The sequence below is a fragment of the Balaenoptera musculus genome, chromosome 16 (assembly GCF_009873245.2).
Source record: "Balaenoptera musculus isolate JJ_BM4_2016_0621 chromosome 16, mBalMus1.pri.v3, whole genome shotgun sequence".
NCBI classification, from domain to species: domain Eukaryota; kingdom Metazoa; phylum Chordata; class Mammalia; order Artiodactyla; family Balaenopteridae; genus Balaenoptera; species Balaenoptera musculus.
The window spans coordinates 50,136,433-50,160,684 of NC_045800.1; the positions used below are offsets into that span (position 1 = coordinate 50,136,433).

General features: G+C 36.7%; 1 protein-coding gene across 4 annotated transcripts in view; it reads right to left on the reverse strand.

The window, feature by feature from the left end:
• Positions 1 to 24,252, reverse strand: part of BMPR1A (bone morphogenetic protein receptor type 1A) — a 143,173-nt gene that overhangs the window by 16,577 nt on the left and 102,344 nt on the right. For all 4 annotated transcript variants that reach the window (XM_036828541.1, XM_036828539.1, XM_036828540.1 and 1 more), the window contains 5 exons: positions 16,460 to 16,678; positions 11,840 to 12,002; positions 9,200 to 9,302; positions 3,153 to 3,249; positions 2,890 to 2,989 (listed from right to left, as the gene is read on the reverse strand). In XM_036828541.1, the coding sequence (XP_036684436.1) occupies positions 2,890 to 2,989; positions 3,153 to 3,249; positions 9,200 to 9,302; positions 11,840 to 12,002; positions 16,460 to 16,526 (530 nt within the window). In that variant the 5' untranslated portion in view covers positions 16,527 to 16,678. The remainder of the gene's footprint in view (positions 1 to 2,889; positions 2,990 to 3,152; positions 3,250 to 9,199; positions 9,303 to 11,839; positions 12,003 to 16,459; positions 16,679 to 24,252) is intronic.

The following is a 24,252-nucleotide window of genomic DNA, read 5'->3' on the forward strand; positions in this document are numbered from 1 at the left end:
CTAGAACAGCACTGCAGTTGCCACCTTGGTCTCCTGGATCACTCACTCTGTGGGGTGCGGGGGGAGCCAGTCTTCATGCTGTGAGGAAGCTCACGCAGGCAGCTCAGTAGAGAGGCTCACATCAGAGCAACTAAGGTCTCCTGCCAACTTGTGAGCCTCGGAAGTGAGCTATCTTGGAAGGGGATCTACCAGCTCCACTCAAGCCTCCAGGTGAGCGCAGCCTCTGCTGACAACTGAGCCACCCAGTCAAGTCACTCCTGAAGTCCTGACCCACAGAAACAGTGAGAGATAATAACTGCTGTTTCAAGCCACTAAGTTTGGGAGTGATTTCTTAGTGCAGTACTGCACAACTAATACAGCATCTGACTTTCTAAAAACAGACTTTCAAGCAATCCTCTTGGTTTTACTGCCCCCCTCAACTTCACTACCATAGATAACTGCTACTGCCAATTCTTGAGCTTCTTGGGGAATTTTATAGTATAAACTGGTTGCTGTTTGTCTTTCTCATTTTCTAGCCTGGGATTCAGATTTCTTAGGTCTACAAAGTCACTACTCATCTATAAGCTTCACAGTTCCACAGCTTTTTGCTGTTATCTTGTCTCCTTGTCCTAGCCGGACAAAAAAGTTAAAAACTCTTTATTGCTGTTTTAGTGGGGGGCAACAAACGTAAGTATGCTCAATCTACTTCTTTATCTAAAAAGCCTATTATCAAACATTTGAATCTTTACCAGTATTATGGGTAAAAAATAATATCTCAGTATGATTCTAATTTATATTTTTCATATTGTGAGTATTCTTGAGTCATCTTTTTATTTTTCTTTTAAGAGCCATATGGGGCTTCCCTGGTGGCGCAGTGGTTAAGAATCTGCCTGCCAATGCAGAGGACACGGGTTCGAGCCCTGGTCTGGGAAGATCCCACATGCCGCGGAGCAACTAGGCCCGTGAGCCACACCTACTGAGCCTGCGCGTGTAGAGCCTGTGCTCCACAGCAAGAGAAGCCACGACAATGAGAAGCCTGCGCACCGCGATGAAGAGTAGCCCCCGCTTGCCGCAACTAGAGGAAGCCTGTGCACAGAAACGAAGACCCAACACAGCCAAAAATAAATAAATAAATTTATATATTAAAAAAAAGAGCCATATGTATTTCTCTTTAGGTAAAACATATGCTCATTTTTTTGGGCCTAATTTCCCACTGAATTGATTTTTTTCTTTTTGATTTATAGAAGCTCTTTATATTTGAGAAATCAGCTCTTTGTAATATAAGCTGCGGATATTTTTCACTGTTGGTCTGTTTTCTGACCGTTTATGGTGGTTTCTACCACATAGTAAAGTTTTATTTTTATGTAGCTGACACCATCAATCTTTCTTTTTTATAGTACTCTTTTATTTATTTATTTATTTTTATATTTATTTTTGGCTGTGTTGGGTCTTCATTTCTGTGCGAGGGCTTTCTCTAGTTGCGGCAAGCGGGGGCCACTCTTCATCACGGTGCGCAGGCCTCTTCACTATCGCGGCCTCTCTTGTTGCGGAGCACAGGCTCCAGATGCGCAGGCTCAGTAGTTGTGGCTCACGGGCCTAGTTGCTCCGTGGCATGTGGGATCTTCCCAGACCAGGGCTCGAACCCATGTCCCCTGCATTAGTAGGCAGATTCTCAACCACTGCGCCACCAGGGAAGCCCCCAATCTTTTCTTTTTTAATTTTAAGGTTTTAAACAATTTTTATTTATTTATTTATTTATTTATGGCTGTGTTGCGTCTTCGTTTCTGTGCGAGGGCTTTCTCTAGTCGCGGCAAGCGGGGGCACTCTTCATCGCGGTGCGCGGGCCTCTCACTGTCGCGGCCTCTCGTTGCGGAGCACAGGCTCCAGACGCGCAGGCTCAGCAATTGTGGCTCACGGGCCTTGTCGCCCCGCGGCATGTGGGATCTTCCCAGAGCAGAGCTCGAACCCGTATCCCCTGCATTGGCAGGCAGATTCTCAACCACTGCGCCACCAGGGAAGCCCTAATTTTAAGGTTTTTATGTTTTTGGTTTTTTTGCTTGTAAGTTTTGTGTCAGACTCAGATTATTTTAAAAAATTCTTCCAAGGTTTGTTCTAGTATTGTAATCAATTCAGTTTATGTATATATATATATATATATATATATAGAGAGAGAGAGAGAGAGAGAGAGAGAGAGAGAGAGAGAGAGAGGGAGAGAGAGAGAGAGTGGGAGAGAGAGAAAGGGAGAGCGAGCACCCCAATCTGGCTAAAATTTATTTCAGTGTACGGAATTGATTCAACTTCATTTTCTTCCATATAGCTATCCACTCCCAAATCCATTTATTGAATAAGCCAACTTTTCCTCAGTGATCTGAAATGTTACCTTTATCATATACTAACTTTCTTTATATACTTGGGTCTACTTATGGGTCTAGTAACCAATTTCACTGATATCTCTGTTTATTCATATGCCAGTAAGATAATATTTTATTATTGAAGTTTATGCCTTCCTGTTATTGCTCTTCTGGCAACTGTCTTCTGAAATCATGACTAAATGCAAACAATTCTGAACTACCAAATAACTAAAGAATGATGATACATACAGCTGATTTCTTGGGACAGGTTTTTAAATTTAGATATAAGAAAGTTCAATATTCTATAAATAAGAAAATCTTAAGTACTCATGAACATAACAAGAAGTATAATGTTGCGTCCAATTAATTGATTAGTAGTAAGGTCCTCTGTTCCCTTAAGAAAACTATAATATAGTTAATTAAAGGAGATAACCAGAAAATACAGGTTAATGGTTCCTGAAATACATTCAGTGTCAATGGTTTCTGCCTACTGGCTTTAAGAACAACTATTTATATCTAATATTCAACAAAATATTTTGCACCAAAATAATTATCTTACTTGTAACAAAAGCAGCTGGAGAAGATGATCATAGCAATTATGCAGACAGCCATAGAAATGAGCAAAGCCAGCCATCGAATGCTGCCATCGAAAAATGGACCTGATAATGGAAGTAAACAATGAAAAAGACATATTATCTTTTGATCACATCTTCAAAGGAAAAAATAACTTGTAGTGCTGAACTCTAGAAAGCTTGCTTATTGTTAAAACTAGAGAAAATATTTTACTGAGAATCATGATTGCACTTTTCTCTGCTAACCTACCTATAACAACAGGGGGCAGTGTAGGTTGTAAATACTGGTTACATAAGTTGGTCCGACAACATTCTATTGTCCGGCGTAGCTGGGCTTTTGGTGAATCCTAAAGGAAGAAAATTAGAAATAATTTGATACACGAAACTGATAATTAATTTTAAAAATATTCATAAAATACAGTTTCTAATTCAGTGAGTGAAAAGGACCTGCTAAGTTTATCTGAAAGAGATTACTGAAAAATTTAAATCTGTGGTGAAATAGTGTTGAGACTCTAAAATGTTGTTTCTTAAGGAGAATGTATGTATGTGGATGGTGTGTTAGAACACTAGACTATAACTTAATTACAGATAAACAAAAGTTTATATATATTTTTCACCCAAAATTTGGCACATCTTAGGATATGACTATTCATTTGTTTTTAGTAAAAAAGTATTTAAAATCATGAGATCTTTTCCTAAAAAACATGGGTAATACATTTTATTACAGTGATAAACTAGCAGGGTAAACATGATCTCATAGTAGTATTGAGACTTAGTTGGATGAGACTTAAGATCTGACTAAAAAGTGGAGCGTGTCCTAGGCCAAAGAAATGACAGGTTAGAAAAGGTAGTCAAGTAGGCAGAAGATACAGTTGATTCTGTCTATAACAACTATGTTGAAACTAATGAACCTGATATGGAAGCAAGTTGAAGTGTACGTGGTGAGGATAAGGGCAAAATATAGAAACAATATTTCTGAGAGTTTTGGGGAGACCACCAACCAGATATGTGTCCGTAATAAATCAGAAAATGAGCACAGGGAAAGACTGTAGTCATGGGAACAGATACCAAAAATTATATGTGAAGTTTTATTTGATTAAAAGTACAGTATTTGAGAAGTTCTTAACTTGAATGCTGACATTTCAGCACTACCTGGAAGAAGTGCCATTCTAGACCAAATCAGTAACAGAAAGGAATTGTCTGTCATCATAGAAATAGCAAGGATATAAGCAGAAATCAACCTTCTTATTCTTAAATATCAGATGGGCAGAAAGGAGAAACCCTGGTATAATCAGGTATTCCTTTAAAAATGTGAAAATGAGATTCCATAGGGGAATCTATATGGGATTCTATAAGGGACTTGAGATTATATAACAGAAGATAAGATGGGTCAAGAGTACTTGAAAACCTCCAAAAGCACAAGTTTTACATTTTAACTGAATTTTTAACTTTCTAACAATTTTATTTTTACTTTTAAATGACCACAAAAAGAAAGAGAAAAGAGAGACATGTCAGAAGTTACACAGGTGACTCTGAAAAAAATATCCCAGATCTAGAGAAAACTTACATGAAGGATGGAATGAAGAGTATACAACTAAAGATGAATAAAGAAGCGTGAAGCATCCAAGAATAGTCCCAATATGGCTAAAGTTCAAAATGAGCTCAGCCTTGCAGGACAGAAAATGTAAAGAAAAATCAGGAAAGGGTTTCTGGCAGTGCTAGAATAAAGACCACCAAGCAATGGATGTAGTATTGCTGACAAAATACTAGGTAATGGAGGACAAGGAAAATGAACACTTCCTTAACTCTCGTTTTGTTTCAGTCTTCTCTATCAAGGATGATTACAGGAATGAAGAAGGCAGACCAAATACTAGTAAGTGGGATTGGTATCCCAGAAGTATGCAGAGACCCTACAATGTTTCTGTGTTCTGTCTGAATTCCCATCTTCTCAGCTAGGTGAATTACATCACAGGAAGTTGAGAGCACTTGGGAGAAGGCTGAAAGCGGTATGATTTAAAGATTTTAGAAACGAGGAGTGCTGTAAACTAGATAGCTAAATGTTATATTACTTTTAAAAGGGAAGGAAAGACTTTGCCAACAACAGATTGGGGGCAGCATAGTATTATGGAAACAACAAGGATTTGGGAATCAAATAGCTTTAATCATAGCTTTGCCATTTATTAACTTTGTGACCCTGAGCAATGAACTTACTTCTCTCTGGGCTTTAGTTTCCTCTGCTATAAGACGGAGGATAAAAAATACCTGCCTTATAGGGTAACTGGGAGAAAATGAGGTAAAATATACCAAGCACTTAGCATATTAAATGCAAATAGTAAATGTTCAATAAATTAATTCTTCTTCCTCTAGTGAATGTGACACAGATCCCAGCTGACATTCTAGAATAAGTCACAAATGCTTGTAATCTCCTGGAAGACTCAATGTGGCTTCACTGAGAACAAGCAACATGAAACTCACATCTTTCTTATGTAGGTTAACTATATATCTGGGTAGGCAAAAATTACGTGTCTAGATTATGAAGTTGGGTGACACAACCTTTCTGGTTCCTGCACTCCCCACTCCCATGCTCCACTCAAGTCCATTTGTATCTCTGGATTTTGGTGGGCAAAAAACTCACTTGGCATTCATAAAATAGGAGATTCTAACTTATTTAGTGAGCTTGAATGGGGGGTTGCAGGTGAGGGGGAGTGGTACACGATAAAGGAACTGAAACCAAATTACAAGAAATGGCAGTGCGGTTTCTGAGAAATAATTCATCCTACTGGAAGAAACAGAATAAGCCAGATTTACCTACAGAGACTGGATTGTGTGAGGGAAAATCAAGGTCTGGGTGAAGCATGGTGATTATCACTTGAACTTGTTTTGATTCAAACCTGACAGTATGTGAAAGCACTGGGAGGAAAAAGCTTAGGTAAAAGTAGCACAGCCGTTCTGCTCAGGTTAGGTGCCAGGTAAATTAAGAATGAGATATAGCAAGATACAGAGAAAGTGAGATAAGTGGTGATCATCATGTTTTGTCTGTGTAACCCCTAAATGAATTCTGAAAAACAATGTATCCCCTCATATATTTTTAGACTGACACCTAAAATTTTTCATCATAAATAGCTGCAAAGAATGTATTGATAATTCCTTGCATATTGCACATGATATTTTAAAATAAAATTAAAATAGCTCTTAAATCTATTCAGTAGAATCTAAATAATACAGCAATTCAATACCCATTATCATTATTTTAAAAAATAAATGGTCAAAATGCTTCTTTAACAATTGAAAATTTTATAGTGTTCCTTTTGCTCCTTGAGCTCCTATTCCGTTGCCACATTTTCCACAATAATTATGTCCTAATGTTCACCGAGAGGGGGAAGGGTAAGCCGGGCCGAAGTGAGAGAGTGGCATGGACATATATACACTACCAAAAGTAAAATAGATAGCTAGTGGGAAGCAGCCACATAGCACAGGGAGATCAGCTCCGTGCTTTGTTACCACCTAGAGGGGTGGGATAGGGAGGGTGGGAGGGAGACGCAAGAGGGAGGAGATACGGGGATATATGTATATGTATAGCTGATTCACTTTGTTATAAAGCAGAAACTAACACAATATTGTAAAGCAATTATACTCCAATACAGATGTTAAAAAAAAATTGTCCTAATGTAATATATATTTTGATAAGTAATTCTCCACATGAAAAATAAACATATATAATCTATTTTATTTCCTGTGATAGTATGTCTTTAAGTCTTAAAAAATTATTTTGGTTTGATTTATCATCACAATTATTATTAGTATAAAATTAATCAGAACTGTATATATATTATAATCTTTATTAAAATACTAATATAAAAAGAAAATTTTATTGGAGAGGTATGAGATGAATGACACTTTTAAAAAAACTACTTCATAAGTTCATGGATAATTACTTATTGCTAGAATGAGAAAGTTCGGCATTAACTTTAATCCTGTTTTTATCTTTTCCTTTTTTGGGGTCAGTACTAAGATTCTTTGTTCACATAAACAAAAAGATGATAACGGAAGGAACTAGTTATACCATTGTCCCATAATTCTTTAAGAGACCTTCCAATCGTATGCTAAAACTCCTATAATGATCCTATTAGGAAAAATTATTTTACATGATCTAGCAAATTGGTTGAAAGCAAAAAATGAAAAACTACCAGATACGCAAATATATCTGCTATCCCCAAGTTCCCCACACTGATACTTAGATTTCGAATTATAACACTGTTTGGAAACTTGAGTATTTACAGTCCAGGCCACTAATCTGGAAACTGTGACAAGGCTGATTGTGAAAAGGAAGGAAGGAAAAGAGAAATTGCTTAAGAAGCTCTGGTCTCAGGCAGATCAATATTAAGCAATAGGACCTGTGGAAGTTCACGATAGGTAAACCGATCCCCTTAAAACTATCCATGTGCCTATGCGATCCTTGTGTAATGTAGTCTGTGTGCACCCAGGTATATGCGTAACCCAGTTTAAAGGCTGCTTGGTTACATCATCAATAATGGTAAAAGCTAACACTTACTAAGTCCTTACTATGTGCCAGCTGTGCTAAACTCTTTGCATATATGCTACCTCTCATTTGACCCTTACACGAACTCCTTTGCCGATGAGAAAACAACTTAAGAGAGTAAAGCTCCCTGCTCAAAGTTCCACAGCTAGCAAGAGGCAGCATGTCCATCTGAACACAGACTGTCAAGCTTAACAACTAAATTACATTGATAAATTCATTTGGGACACATCTAGTTGAGGGGGCCAGCAAGACACTGGTTACTACTGTCGAGCTCATTGCTTTAACCACAGAGAGGTCTTTCTTCAACATTTTAAACTGATTAAACAGTGTACTGTAGTGTGGTTGATAAATATGCAAATAGCATAAAATTGGAAGAGACAAACAAAACAGCATCCTCCAAATCCTGACAAATTAGAGCAAAGGATTAATTTTAATACAATGAAATTTAACTTAGACAAGTATGTGACAATTGTGTAACAAAACTCATTCCATTCCCACCTACTTGTTTGTGTCAAGAAACCAAGAGCACCAATAAAGAATGGAAGAGATAAGGATGAGCAGTAGCGTGAGTGAAAGACATGGGGATTTCAGCTGACAGAAAACTCCATATATTTCAAGAATATGGTATGACAATCAAACCTCTAACATGAGATTTGGCTGCATTTAGGAAAAGGGAAAGGAGTTACTAATTCTTGGTTTTTTTTTTCTTCTTTTTTTCTGGCCAGACCAGTCAATTCTGCATCTTACATTGAGAAACTGAAGAGTGAGTAACTCTAAAGCTGATGATTATAAGGAGCAGTTGAAGTCATTTTGAACTATTATTTTCATTGGGCAAAGACTATAGGGTATGGGGAGTAAAGTGATACAAAAAAAAATTTCTTCACATAGTAAAGGGCTACCATATTAAATAGGGATTCAATTTGTTCTCTCTGGTCCAAGAAGTACAAAGGAAGAGAGACTTGCAGTCATTCGGAGGAAAAGCTTTCTAAGGATAAGGTCAGGTCATTACTACAGATGAAATAGGTGGGCTTGGGAGGTAATGAGCCCGTCACTAGAGGTGTAGCAAACAGAAAATAGATGGGATGCAATATGTGCGAGCGTGTATGTATGTGTGTGTGTGTGTTTGTGTGTGCGCACGTGCGTGCATGTGTGGTTTCTATCAATCCTGAGAATTTCTCATTAATTGGAATAATTTTCTAAAATAGCTGAGGCTTAAATTTGTTAACAAACAGCTCTCTCTGGAGCTGTTTTCAAAAACATTGGAAGGATCCCCTGGGGCAAAATTACTATACAGGATTTTGAAGAGATCAGGTTTATAACCCAAAGCCATCAATATGTTCATAAACTATTACTGATCCTCTGATTCCTTTGCTGTGCTGTTAAAGTAACTCCACTGAGATCTCCTTACAAGGACTTAAGGTCTCTAAGTTGTCTCAGAGAGATATAAAGGTTATTTACCTGTCACCTTAAAGTCTTTCCAGTCAATTTTATAATCCAGAAATAAGTGTGACAGTATCATTTTTTACAGGCTTGACAATTTAAAACAAAGATGATTTAAAACTTTTTTTAAAGTAAAATAATCTGTAATTTCAACTGGCACAATGATATGACCTGAAGCAAGAGCTAAGCTTCCTCCAATATATTTGCTTCCAGAACACACAGCAATGTGCAGACCAGGCACACTTCTCCTTGGGGAATCAACGCTTTTCCTATGGCCCCTCCCTTCTTTATTTCATAGGCCTCAAATTAGGTCTTACCTTGCACTGAAAATCAGATCCTTCATATTTCATACACCCTGAAGCCAACGTGGTTTCTCCCTGGTCATCTTCTTCTATGATGGCAAAGCAATGCCCATTAGTTCTAAAAGAAAAAAAGCCAAAAAACCAAAAACCAACTTCACATTGGATAGTACTAATTAAATCTCCGTATGAATGTGACCAGTTACTGATGGCTTTTAGTTCTGAATTAGAATTACATTCACATTTGACTTACTGTCAAAAACGTATGCGTTTTAAGGCAAATGAAAATTGTCACATCTGAACTAAAACCTAAAGGTCTAATAAAAATCCTGTGTCAGGTAGAAAAGGATTTTCTATTAAACAAGTCCCACCAAATATGAAATACTATGTAACTTCTCTTTGCTAATCATAGTCATGTGATCACAGAAAGATGATTTATACAACTTTATAAAGTAAATAATCTTAACGTTTAAAAATATACTTAAAAATAACTTTGTCTCTTTTCATCCATAAGATTTTCAGTATTCCCATACTGTACACAATAATAAATAAAAACAAACTTTCCTGTGAAACATAAAAATAGATTCAATGACAAAGAAAAGTATATTTGGGAAGACCAGACTAACTAAGATACTGAGAGGCACTTTTTATTTAACATGATAGGAAAAAAGGGAGAACTTTTGAATAGCTGAATTTTCAAGAAATTTATATAAATGTGTTTGTATTTAATAAAATGTTATCGGGACTTCCCTGGTGGCGCAGTGGTTAAGAATCCGCCTGCCAATGCAGGGGACATGGGTTCGAACCCTGGTCCGGGAAGATCCCACATGCCGCGGAGCAACTAAGCCCGCGTGCCACGACTACTGAGCCTGCGCTCTAGAGCCCACGAGCCACAACTACTGAAGCCCCCACGCCACAACAAGTGAAACCAACGCAGTGAGAAACCTGCGCACCACAACAAAGAGTAGCCCCCGCTCGCCACAACTGGAGAAAGCCCGCGTGCAGCAACGAAGACCCAATGCAACCAAAAATAAATAAATAAAAATAAAATAAATAAAAAAATGGAAAACCCCAGAGGGGAGTATCTTTAAAAAAAAAAGTTAGCATTTTAGTACTAGTATGCCAGAATTTTCTCCTAATATATTCATTAGGCTTTCATGGGTAGGAAGAAACATCTAAAAGATTTTTTTGTGTCCCTCCTTACTGTTCATATCAGTAAGTATATTGCTTACAGTTAAAAGAATATTGAAGAATTATTCATTTTCTGAAATGAGAAAATGTTAAGTGTGAGGTGAAATTCTGTTAAAATTGATGATTCCCAGTTTTATTCTGGGTTACTAAGCCTCTAACAAATAGCCCACACAGATCAAGCAAGAACTACAGACAAGAAGTCTGGAAAGAAGTCTCTTGGTGACATAGGGAACACTCCCCTAACAACAGATCACCCAGTCTGTCACAGTGAAGTCAACCACCACCAGCACAAACAACAAATCTAAGACATGGTGAACCATCATATAATTTCAGTGTTTTATATGTATACTTTTTGGCTTTATATCTGGTCACATTCAAAGAGCATAAAATTATTAGGAAAGTACTAAACAAATCAATAATTATTGATTATTACACCTTTATAACAGGGAGACAACTGACTGATGAGATTGAGTCGTTCAGGGAATTTTTTTGGCTAGTAAGTCAATTCTTCAATGTCCCCCAAGAATACGGAATAGAATTACATGATCATATATAAATATTTATTAGTTAACACGAAATTAAGTAGAAAAATTAAAGTGGTTATATAAATCAGATTTGGATTTGGGAGTTCACTTATAAGAAAATAACACAAAATTAATTAAATATCACAATATCATTCTTATAGACCTGCAAAATATTTCAACCAATTTATTTATTTATTTAATAGGAAGGTTTTGTGTTTTTTTAAAATAACTTTATTTATTTATTTATTTATGGCTGCATTGGGTCTTCGCTGCTGTGTGCAGGCTTTCTCTAGTTGTGGCGAGCGGGGGCTACTCTTCGTTGCAGTGCGCGGGCTTCTCATTACAGTGGCTTCTCTTGTTGTGGAGCATGGGCCCTAGGCACGCAGGCTTCAGTAGTTGTGGCACGTGGGCTCAGTAGTTGTGGCTTGGGGGCTCTAGAGCACAGGCTCAGTAGTTGTGGCGCACGGGCTTAGTTGCTCCGTGGCACGTGGGATCTTCCCGGACCAGGGCTCGAACCTGTGTCCCCTGCATTGGCAGGCGGATTCTCAACCACTGCACCACCAGGGAAGCCCCTATTTCAGCCAATTTAGAATTACAAGGTTTTAGGTGAATTTTCAAGGTTTCTTTTTGGTAATCTCTAAGTTTTCTACAATGAATATCAATCACTTTATGATAAAAAGATCACTAAATAAACCCAAAATGCTAGGCAAATACCAGATTCCTTTTAACTCTTTAAAACCTATATTACAATGTTACTCTAAGGAAATAACCGTCAATCACTTAATAGTAATAAATGTTCCTATATAAAAAACAAGAAGCTTTTGGCTCTTTGGAAAAACCATATAAAGTTAAAGAAAAAAAATTCAAAGTAAACAATTCTTAAAATAGTACTAAGTGCAACCCTATTCTCGTAACTTTAAGAAGGACTGCATAAAATACTTACATGCATGTGTTATTAATAGCATCATCTGGGCAGTGTCCTGAGCAATAGCACTTTAAAAAAGGCAAGGTATCCTCTGGTGCTAAGGTTACTCCATTTTCTGACTTTTTCTGGTCGGAGTCTGATTTCATCCCAGTACCATGGAGCATACTGTCTAGATTCTGCCCTGTATTCAAACATGAAGTTGTAAATAAACCATTCTGAAAAGCTAATTCTTTTATTCCAATTTTCAGTGAGAAGTTTCTAAGCTTTCTTATTGTATTAATTGTAGCTGATGTGTTTTTTAATTAAAAATAAATTTCATTCATATGATTAACATTTATTAACAGCCTAAAATGCACAGAAAAACTATCCCAGGTATTGTGGGATATATGGAGATGATTATGTCACAATTTTTGCACTAGTGAAAGACAAACAAGAGTGACACAAGGTAGAATATGGTCATAACTTGTAAGAAAGGTACAAAATGGAAAGAAGTTTCAGAGAAGAGCAAGATTATTTCCAATCATTAAAAAATATGTATAGCTGATTCACTTTGTTATACAGCAGAAATAACACACCACTGTAAAGCAGTTATACTCCAATAAAGAGGTTTAAAAAAAAAAAGACAAATTACAGTTCTTTTTTTAGACTCTCTGGTTTAAAACTTGTGACTAGTTTAAAAAAAGTAAAGTCCTTTATTTGTACCTCTATGTGGAAGTGAAGTTACTAAGCATCTTGCTCTGGATTTTAATTGCTTAAGTAAGGGAATTGTGAGAGCATGGGGACTAATCACATTATCTGGTGCCTTTTATCTCAAGGTCATTGGTTCAAATCCAGACTATGCTGCCAGAAAATGAAGGTTACTGTAGGGCAGTAGTTAGCACATGGAAACAGAACTGTGTTCTTGCATTAGTCTCGTAGCCTCAAATGACAGATACTGTCATATTTGGTACTGATTCTTCCAGGCTGAAAGCAGAACAGAACTAAAACAACGTTTTAGTAATTCCTTTCTCCCTCTGAATCAGCTGAAATCAGCTAGGCTACTCCTTGTAGAGCTGATCTTCATGGAATGAAATGTAGAGCTAAAACAGGTATAAAATATTAAGAGAACTGTGTATGTATTTCATTATAGATGCTAAATAAGTGGTTCAAGGCATAATGTGAACTTGACTTAAAATTTAGCCGTACTGGTGAGATGAACTTGAAAAAAGAAAAAGTAACACATACACACACACTGATAACAGGAAAAGAATGTGCTGCTAAATAAATTTTAGTGATTCCATGCCATAAATTTCAATAATGTTCACTTAATCCTCTAAATTGCTACAAAACGTAGACTTCATTTATGTTAAGAGCATCAACAAAAAAAAAGGGGTGGGGAAGAGCTTCAGGAAGGGAAGAAATCCACTGGGTAGAAATGAGGAAATCTAGATTCTGGTCTACTATGTTCCTCCACCGTTTATCTAGCTGGATGATCATGGACAAGCCATGTCACTTCAAGCCTCATTTACTCAATAAGACCATAGGACTAAAGCATATCTGAGGTCTCTTAACCAGTTTTAAAAGGAAGAGGAAGAGGAAGCATCAATTTAACTATGGAGACCAAATGGCAAATAATATATGCATGCAATTAGTTTTTCAAAAATCTAATGAGACATAGAAAAAGCAGTATAGTGTGGCAGAAATAACACTGAAATAACAGTGAGAAGTCAAGGGTTCAAGTCTTGAATATCTCCATTGATAAGTTAGTCTCTGAACCTCAGGTCTCTATCTATAAAAGATGATGTAATAATTTCTGCCCAATTCAAGAGATTATATATAGATCAAATGAATGTACAATAAAAGGCTTAAATATAAAAGTGTATAAATGAAGATATTACTAATAACAAAGATCATACTAAAAGATCACCAATACCTGTAAAATTCAAAGTTACAGATGGTTAATACACATAACTTCCTAGAACACTGTTTGAATTTAAGAGATAGAAATATTTTACTTACAATAATTTGCATCTGAGGTTTATATTATCTCAAGTATTAATTAACAAAACACTGATTAGAGGCCAACTATGTGCAGGCAAGTTACTGAATGTTGGAAACTGATGTGGTCCTTGAGAAACTTGGAAGGAGACAAAGGTGTATGTGTGTGGAGGGGATAAGCACATAAATAAACACAATTCAAAGAGTGATATAATACAAAGGTGCTATGTAAACAAACGAAGGAGCCAATAACACAAACTCATCCTAGGGCGTCAAAAGCAAAGAAACCTGAGCTATACCTTAAAGTTGTAAAATTTCACTAAGTAGAGGCATGGATACAAAGAAAAATAGCTAGCAACAGCCTCTCTGTACTCTCTCCCTAGATGACAGCACTTATTCCCATGGTTTAAATAAATCTCTTTGTTGACGGTTCCTAGATTTATCCCTTCAGCCTTGACTTGCTTAAGTAACTCAAAACTAACTCGTCTAAAATGGAATGCTTGACTTTTCTCCTCAAACCTGGTCCTCCCCAGGTCTTTGGCTCACCCTGCAAGATATATCTCACTTTTTCTCATTTTGGTCTAGTTCCTGCTATTACCTGGGTCCATCATATCATGTCACTTCCAAGATAAGACACTGATCTCCCTACTTCTGTTTTTGCCCCCTCCAACCCATTTCCCACATAGCAGCCACAGTTACCTTATAAACCTAAATCTGATCCTGTCATTCCCTGCTTAAAACCAATTAATGGCTTCATATACACTCAGAATAAAATCCAACCTCTTTCACCATGCCTACTGAAGCACCGCAGGATTTGCACCCTGTGGACCTCTCTCTCCATCATGCCCAAACATACAGCCCTGTGTCAGTTCCTAGAACACGCCAATCTCTTTCTACACACAAGTCCTGTGTTTACAAAGCATAAAATTATGAGTCCTGGTGTGGGCTGGAGCTATAGGTTATATATATAAAACCCCGCTCTAGCAATCCATAGTAATCTCTAAGAAATAACTTTTTTTTTTTGCTGCTCTTCGCGGCATGTGGAACTTCCCGACCGAAGATTGAACCCGTGCCCCCTGCAGTGGAAGCAGGGAGTCTTAACCACTGGACCACCGGGCAAGTCCGAAATACCATTTTTTCTACATTGGTTTTAGTTCTTTTCCTTAAGAGCAAATACTTTTATCTTATTATTTGAAGGGAACTATCAAACTAATCTTCTTTGAAAGGAAATGTAACAAATTTCGCTTATATTTCAGAGAAATATAATGCTTACTAAGACTTTTCACTTATGCCTGATAACTAATTACCAATTTATTTCATCTAACAAAAGTTTATTGGGACTTCCCAGGCGGTCAGGTGGTTAAGACTCTGCGCTTCCACTGCAGGGGGCACAGATTCGATCCTTGGTCGGGGAACTAGGATCCCACATGCTGTGCAGTGTGGGAAAAAAAAAAAAAAGTTTATTATATAACAACTTAGGATGGGGAATGAGAATTTTGTATCATATTGCCTCTGTGTGATCTATATAGATTAAAAAAATTTTAATACTAAATACTGATTACCTGGGAGTAAGGTAGCAAATACAAATGTTACTATTAATTTAACTCATCTTCAAAACTATGACAGCTTTGGTTGATACTGATCAACAAGGCATCTAACAACAGACGTTAAAATAAAGATGTTTTATTAAATAATGTGGTGTTTCACACAAAAAAGTAGCTTTTGCAAGAGTGCTTTTATATTCTCAGCATGGATACTAAATAAGGGTACTAAACCTAAGACAAAATACAAACAAGCTACAGATTTCATTATTATGTTCACTCAAATGAAAATGTCAAAAGATTTATGCTGTTAATCATAATTCTTATAAGAAGATTTTAATCATCACTGTGAACAAAACATTATGAAGAACAATCTGTGAAGATATAAACTTAAGAGAACGGAAATGTTCAGTAAGTTCTATATAAAATCATTTTGCCAAATACCACTATCTCTTCAGTTTAAAACATTGTCCTAATTAAATCATACAGGGAAAAGCTCACATGCAAATATATAGCCCATCTGATCCTAAGAGTCATCAAAATATCTTCCTGTTTGGGAGTTCTAGGCTGTGAATGCACAGTGTAAAATTACAATATTAGTCATAAATAAAACTTTGAGTACTCTGAAGAAATTTTAATATTTGGCACACAGAAATTCCAATTATGTTTCTCAACTCTTTTAACAACAGTAAAATGTTTTTTAAAAATTGACATTTATTCCTTATTGTATTTTAAAGGGGAGAGGAATTTTAAAAGTAAGTCTTGAGTACCTATTACCCTTAGGCACTAGGTTACCTACTTTATTTTATATTTTATCTCATTTAATCCTCATAAGACCTGATGTTGTACATCGTAATGCCTATGTTATAGATAATACACAAAGCTCAAAGAGGCTGAGATTTTATACAGACTTGAAAATGTTTCTATCATAGTCAAGTTCAAAAATTATTTGGCATGTGTTTGTTCTTTGCCTCTATACTTAAAAGCTATTGGCATACTGGGCCTAACTGTTCAAAACGGGACATGAGTTGAAAGAGCAGTCCTAAGAATGAGTGTTTTTTATATACAGAAATAAATCACTAAAAAAGAGATAAGATTGCTTAAATGAACACTGATTTACCTTGAACATGAGAAATGATGAACAGATAGGCTCCCAATAATCTGATGTAAATATACAGCTGAGTCATTGTTCAATTTTAACGTTCCCTGTACACTGTCACCTTTAATAACTAGTCTTGTTATGTCACTAATTTAAAAGACTTTCATTCAATGAGATTTTCTTGTAAAAGGTCTCAATCACTTGACAATGACTCCAACTTCCACTGCTTTCTCCTGACTCCTGAAAGATAAAAATATTAAGAAGGAAATGAATATAACTGAATTCTGGAAAGTTTTCAAAAACCAGGAGAGGAAAAACAAATGCCCAAACATACCTTTAAACAATGAAATACATTTTTAAAGATTAATGCTATCATTGTTAAAAAAAAAAAAAAGGCACTGTAATTTAAAAGCTTAAATAATTTATTGATAGGTTGCCACCTCTCCTGACCTTAGATTAACCATATGCAAAATAAGATAAGAACACTAATAATCTTAACAGTCTTTTCTGGCTGCTCTAAAGTAATTATTTTATTGCTATTAAGAAAATTTCTAAATATATTAAGAATAAAACAGGAAGAGTTGAATTTAAAACAGTAAGCTAGGGCTTCCCTGGTGGCGCAATGGTTGAGAATCTGCCTGCCAATGCAGGAGAAACGTGTTTGAGCCCTGGTCTGGGAAGATCCCACATGCCGCGGAGCAGCTGGGCCTGTGAGCCAATTACTGAGCCTGTGCATCTGGAGCCTGTGCTCTGCAACAAGAGAGGCCGCGATAGTGAGAGGCCCGTGCACCGCGATGAAGAGTGGCCCCCGCTTGCCACAACTAGATAAAGCCCTCGCACAGAAACGAAGACCCAACACAGCCATAAATAAATAAATAAACAAATACTTTAAAACACTAAGCTAGGACTTCCCTGGTGGCGTAGTGGTTAAGAATCTGCCTGCTAATGCAGGGGACACGGGTTCGAGCCCTGGTCCGGGAAGACGCCACATGCCGCGAAGCAACTAAGCCCGTGCGCCACAACTACTGAGCCCACGTGCCTAGAGCCCATGCTCCTCAACAAGAGAAGCAACCACAATGAGAAGCCCCCGCACCACAACAAAGAGTAGCCCCTGCTCGCTGCAACTAGAGAAAGCCTGAGTGCAGCAACAAAGACCCAAAAAAACCCCAGCCAAAAATAATAAATAAATAAGTAAATTAATTAATTAAAAAATAAAACACTAAGCTACTCATCAATAATTTTCAATCCTAGTAGATGTGATAAAAACACCTTGAATCTTTCTAATAAATAATGTATTCTATAGATAGAAGAGAAGGCCTACCTAGAAAAACATTTAAATATGCAGCGTGCTTCCTCATTAAAGCAAAAACATTAGAAATGTATCTTAAATGAAATTATTTACCTAAAATACTACAAATCTAAATTCATTAGGATAAAACTGAGCTTTTCATATGGATGACATGAAACATAACCTCTCCAATTAAGGTTTGGCAATTATAAAATAGTTAAAGAAGTAACAGAAAAAAAGGTTAGTTTGTGTAAAGATGAATATGATTCTGTTTCTTCTCCCATCCTGTTGGTTCAGGCAACTGATTTTACGGACTTCAGCCTGAATTATTCCTCAATGAAAATGATATTATTTATTTGTAACACAATTATCCTGGCATGATTTCTACCATAAATAACCCAAGCTTTCTATGTTAACTAAGAATTTTTCACTTTAATTAGCTCTCCAAAGGCACTTAGAGTATTGAGGAAATAAGGTTTACAGTGAGATGTCATTTATATTGTGCATTTTATATATGGCTTATTCTAAAATCTCTGTAGTTTCTCTACTATGAAATTAATTTGCTTTCCATCTACATAATGCTGAGAGAGTAAGATGTAAGTCTAAAATTATTACAGAATAACATCTGTAATATGATTTAACAGTATTTGAGAAAACTCACTTCTTGAAATTATGGGATTGTGACTCTAGGGATACTTGTTCCAGGTTTCAAATTCAAAAGAAGTTTCCAGTATATTTCCAACACTGAACTCTCTCATTTCTATTTGCCTATTAAATATCTCTAGTAGGATTACATCCCACCTGTCCAAATCAAACTCAATAACTTCCCTTCTCATTCCTCTAGACCTGCCTCCTCCTCCTCCATTTGCTATCACAGAGGAGGGTGGTGCCATCTCTCCAGTCACCCATGCCAAAAACCCTGGCATCATTTCTGCCTCTCTTCCTAGCTCTCACTCTCTCCCCATACCTTCATTCATTTATTCATTCACTCACTTATTCACCAACAGTGTCTTCTGAGTATGTATTACACATCAATGCAAGGGGCTAGAAATAAAAAATATGAGTATGACAGATTCTACTTCAAGGGTCTCATATTCTTGGTCAGGAAACTGACTGCTATGACTGGTTCCATCTTTCAGTGTCACTGCTTCTTCATCAGTTTATTTAAGCTAATATGTGGTCTTGTCTCATTACAGGTACAACCAAGGCATCCTGCAGTGCAGTCGATGAGACCCTAAGCACCTGCCACACTCACAGTCCCTTTCAGAGGAAAGGTATCATGTGTGATTCCTTCTACACAAACATCTGCGACTCTACCACTCTCAGCACAAGTTTAAATCCTGGATCTGCCTTAAATAAGTAACTTCACCTCTCTGGACGAGTTTCCTCATCTGTAAAACTGGAATTATATTAACTCACAATTATTTTGAGAACTACATGAGGTAATAGCTAACATATATTCACCTCTATGTGGCAGACCATTACAATGCTTTGAATATATTAATATTAATTTATAGAATCATCACAACCACCTTGTAAGATAGGCACAATTTATTATTTTAATATTACAGATGAGGAAACTAATGCAAGTGGAGTTTAAGGAATTTATCAAAGATCACACAGCTGGTAAGCGTCAGGGCCATAATTCTAATCAAGAAGATCTGATTCTCGAGCCCATGTGTTAACCGCTACCCTATGCTGCCTTGCGGGATATTTTACATATATTACATAATGTAAACTATACATTATAAAGTATTTAGAAAAGCCTGGTACAGAGTAGGTACTTAATAAAAGTTTCCTCCTCTCAGACATGTTTATAACATACTTGCCAACCTGGCACAGGAAGTAACAGGTGCTATCCATGACAATCCCATCTTCAAGACATTTTTATAGACTAAAAACCCTGCAACAACTTGTATGGAGAACAGCTATCAGCCAAGAGAAGGCTAAAGTTAAAATGGCTTCAAGTGCCTCATTTGTAATCTAACAATGGAAGCCCCTAATCTTTAAAAGAAAAATGTTAGGTTTTAGCTGACTACAAGCTCAATAAGCATCAGTGCTTATGACAATTCTAAGACATGAAGGCAATCTAATCAAGCATTGATAGAAGCACACTGCCATAATCAAAGAGGGTAACCATCTTACTTTATCCCACCTGGTCAGGCCTCAAATACTTTAGAGAAGAATGACAAGAATGCAAAGGATAGAGAAATGACTACACTTGAGATACAACTGAAAGGACCAGGGATCTTTGCTCACAGAGTATCAAAGGAATAAAGTGTGAATGTACCTCTGTCAAGGACATGACAGGCACGATGCAAACAAGACTAGACCAATTAAATAACTTATTAGATTCCTTCCAGCTCTGAAGCCCTGAGTGAATAGTGTTCTCGCTATTGAATGTTAATTTATTTCCCAGATATTTATTAAGTGCCTATTATATACATGATTCTGTATGAGACACTGAGAGAACATAGTGAGAGAGCAAAACAGACTAAGCCTTCATGGAGTTCACAGTCAAATAAGACAATTAAGATATTTAGACATCGAACAAGACAATACAAAGGATACGTGAGCACAACTTGAGGTGAGTGCAAAAAAGAAAAGTGCCATGTCCTCGAGGGACATGGGGAGTGACCTAATCTAATCCAGATAGAGAGGTCAAGGGAAGCAATGTAGAAAAGTGACATTTAAGGTGTAATCTGAAGAATAAAAGAGTTATTTAGTCAGGTAAAGAAACGAGGTTGGGGAGGGGGCTTGTTCTAGGCACGAGGAACAGCCTGCACAAAGATCTTGAGGCAGAGAAGAGCAAAGGAGAACACAATGTTTCTGAAATGTTGAGAACAAGGGTTAATGTAGTGGAAGATGAGGTTGAAGAGACAGAAAAGTCAAGAACCAAGTCAGGCAAGATCATATGAAGGATTTGGGATTTAAATGTAAGTGGGACGGGAAGGCAATTATCTGGTTTCTCTGTAATGAACTGGAGGGGACAAAAGCAGAAACAAACAGACCATTAAGAAGGATATTGTAGCAGTTTAAGAGAGGGACAATGGTGGTTAAGCTTAGGGTGGTGGTGGTACAGTGGATGGAGTCAAGATATATTTCACAAACAGATTCAGTAGGCCTTGGTAATGGATTAGATGTGGGGGTAAGGGAGAGTAAGGGGTCAAAAAAGATCCCTACATTTCCGGCATGAGCAATTACTGAAATGGGGACAAATGGATTTTGAAAGAAGTGGTGAGAAGAGATCATGGTTCAATTTTAGACATTTGAAATTACTCAAAGGGAATGTCTAATGGGCATTTGGTTCTGAAACTTAAAGGTAACTTTTGAGACTGAAAATATAAATCTGTTATGTCAACAGCATAGAGATATTTAAAGCTATGGTTCTGTATGAGATGGCCTTCTAGAATGAAAAGAGAAGAAGGCACCAGAACACCAATGTTCATTTAAAAATTAGATTAATAAAAGCATTAACATCATATATATTTATTTGGCATTCACTGATAAAAATAAGTTCATGGTCCAGGATCCATCATGTACAATATTAATATAGTGTACATTACCACAGCTGGAATATAAACTAATATTCATAAGTGATATTTTTCACAGTTAAAAAAACCCCACCAATCTACCAAAAGATCATTATGGTGATCTAAAATATGTCCACAAATGCTCTGACACTATCTTCAAAAGGTGAAGCCTAATTTCCTCCCTTGAATTCCCACTGGACTTAATGACTCACTTCTAACAAAATAAAATAAGGTGGAAACAACAGTTTGTCTTCTGAAACTAGATCATCATAAAAGGCACTTAAGATTCCTCCTTGCTCACTCTTGAAATACTCACTCTGAGGAAAGCTAGCTGCCATGTCAATAAGGACACCCACGCAGCCTTATGGAGAGGCCCATGTGGCAAAGAACTGAGGCCTCCTGCTAACAGCCATGTGAGTGAGCCACCTTGGCCGTGGATCCGTAGGTGCCAGGGAAGCTTTCCAGTAACTGTAGCTTCATAGACATCTTAAACACAATTTATGAGACTTTAAACTAGAACCATTCAACTAAGCCTCTGGTGGACTCCTGATGGTCAGAATGAGATGATAAATGCTGGATGTTTTAAGCTGCTAAGTTTTTTGGTAATCTGTTGGGCAGCAGTAGATAACATTCATTGCTATAATACAGTCATTCCAAGAAATTTGTTGAAATAATAAAAGCCTAATCACTATAAGTTATTGCACAGTCAACCAAAAGACAGAAGTCTGGAAGGCATAGTCAAGTCAGAGTATAACAATACAAGTATAACATAAATAGGGATTTCCCTGGCAGTCCAGTGGTTAGGACTCCGCGCTTTCACTGCCGAGGGCCCGGGTTCAATCCCTAGTAGGGGAACTAAGATCCCGAAAGCTGCGTGGTGTGGCCAAAAAAAAAAAAAGTATAACATAAATAGTCAATGCCCAAAGAACTAACTGAATAATACAACTAACATCTTTCTTTCAAAGGAGTAACCAGAGTATATTCTTTGTTTTTAAATTACCTCAATAAGTAAGGCTCATTTTTTTGTGGGGGAAAAACTGTCCCTAGTTCCACACTATACATTGTTACATTTGCCCTTTTAAACTATGGATTCCATAACGATGACATCATTTTTGTATTCTAGGTAAAGGCACTTTTCATATAATATCCTGGCAAAGTTAAAGTAAATTCTGATGTCAGTCCATTGGTTTCAAAAATCAGCTCCAGTATTTATTTGCTATGTAATTTTGGGGAAGTTATGTAAACTATCTAGGTCTTGGTTTCCTTAGCCACAAAATGGGGACAATATTACTAACCTAAATGAGTTAGTGCCTTGCATCTCGGTATTAAGCACTCAATAAATAATAGATGTTAGTTGTTATTGTTGTAACTGTTGTTATTCATAACAGAAATACTGATGATTTCCCCTTTATTTGTCCTAGCATATTAACTGTTTCTAAAATCATGATATAGCAAAAATAGTAACCTTATTTTGCAACCATTCCTGACACTGAATGCAATTATAAAAACTGTATTTTATAATTCTAACATCTGAAAATAAAAAATATTTTAAAATTCCTAGAATAATTCATTGGAATTTTTATATGAAAATTAAAAATATCTGATCATGCAATGTTAAGAATATAAGGAAATGCAGACATTTGAAATGCCACATGATCAAAAACTTTAAATGATTCTGGTGTTTAAAAGCTATTATTAAATAGTCCAAAAAGGCATCTAAATACATTTACTTTCCTTTGCTATATACACAGGTTGGTGGCTTCTTTTTCAGGAAAATAAGACTACAACAACATTACTCAATAAAATATAAATTATTTTTAAATAAAAAAATTTAAAGCTTTGCAAAAAGCAAGAAAGCTAAACCAATAGTTCAATCAGGATTTAAAAAAAAAAAAAAAAACAGGAAAAGGCTGAAGTCAGCTGAAAAAACAGACTAAAGTCATTCTTTCCTCTTCCCGTTAAGCCCCCCACCCTTAATTTTTACTTTCTAGTAGTGAGGTTTGGGAATTTTCAACAAGCTGGCTAACTGCCAACTCCATAAGGTAGTAAGGAGAAAACTCCCCCTTCCAGGGGTCCCTCCCCCTAGGCAGCTCCAGGCGCCTGGTCTGACAAGCTTTCTGAGAAGGACTAGACTCACTGCAGACTTTCTGGCTCCACAGCCATTGTTTGCAGGGCTGCTTTGCTCCTGATCCAGAGCTTGGATTAGCATAAGAATATTGTCTTTTCCCTTAACAAGCAACTCATCCATCCCCTTCCCATTTCTAACCTCCAACCCCATCAATTCCTAAACTAATATATACACATACAAATGGAGCAACACTACTCAGGTTATTTTTATATCAGTGTAAAAAAGTCACCCAAATCTAAACATAAACCCTTAAAAAATAACATGCTTAAATAAATAGTTATGAGTGTATCTGTGGTAATACACAGGAATCTCACCAAAAAGCCTGCCTTGGAGTCCATGCTGTGAGAACTTGTGATGGGTGAGACATGCATAACGAGAACTTTTGTAAAGTCTGAAAAAGGAGCTAAGAGAACCAACCATCAAGCTAAATTCTGACCTACAGTAGGGATGGGGAAGTTCCACTTTATAAAGACATTTCTAACTGTGATGTCTTCATCCACCCTGAGGTCACTAATTTCATCATCACCCCTGAAATTACCTTCTGACTAGACCTTCCTTTCCCCAATGCTCAATTATTTATTCAAAGCAAATTTAACAACATTTAATCTTTGTATTTCTGCTCAATTGTCCTCTCTTCATTCAAAACCTTTCATTTTCCTTCTGTGCCAAGAAACTGTTCTCCCCAACATAAGTAAAATTCTTCCAGGAACAGAGAGGTAAGACAAACTAGTATGGCATTATTATAGCTGATGCACTTAGATGTTTTATATCCCTCAGTGCGGGCCTCAATATTAGATGCACAATAAATGCTTCTTGGTTTATGAACTATTTTTAAAAACAGGAGATAATCTATTTTCAAAACACC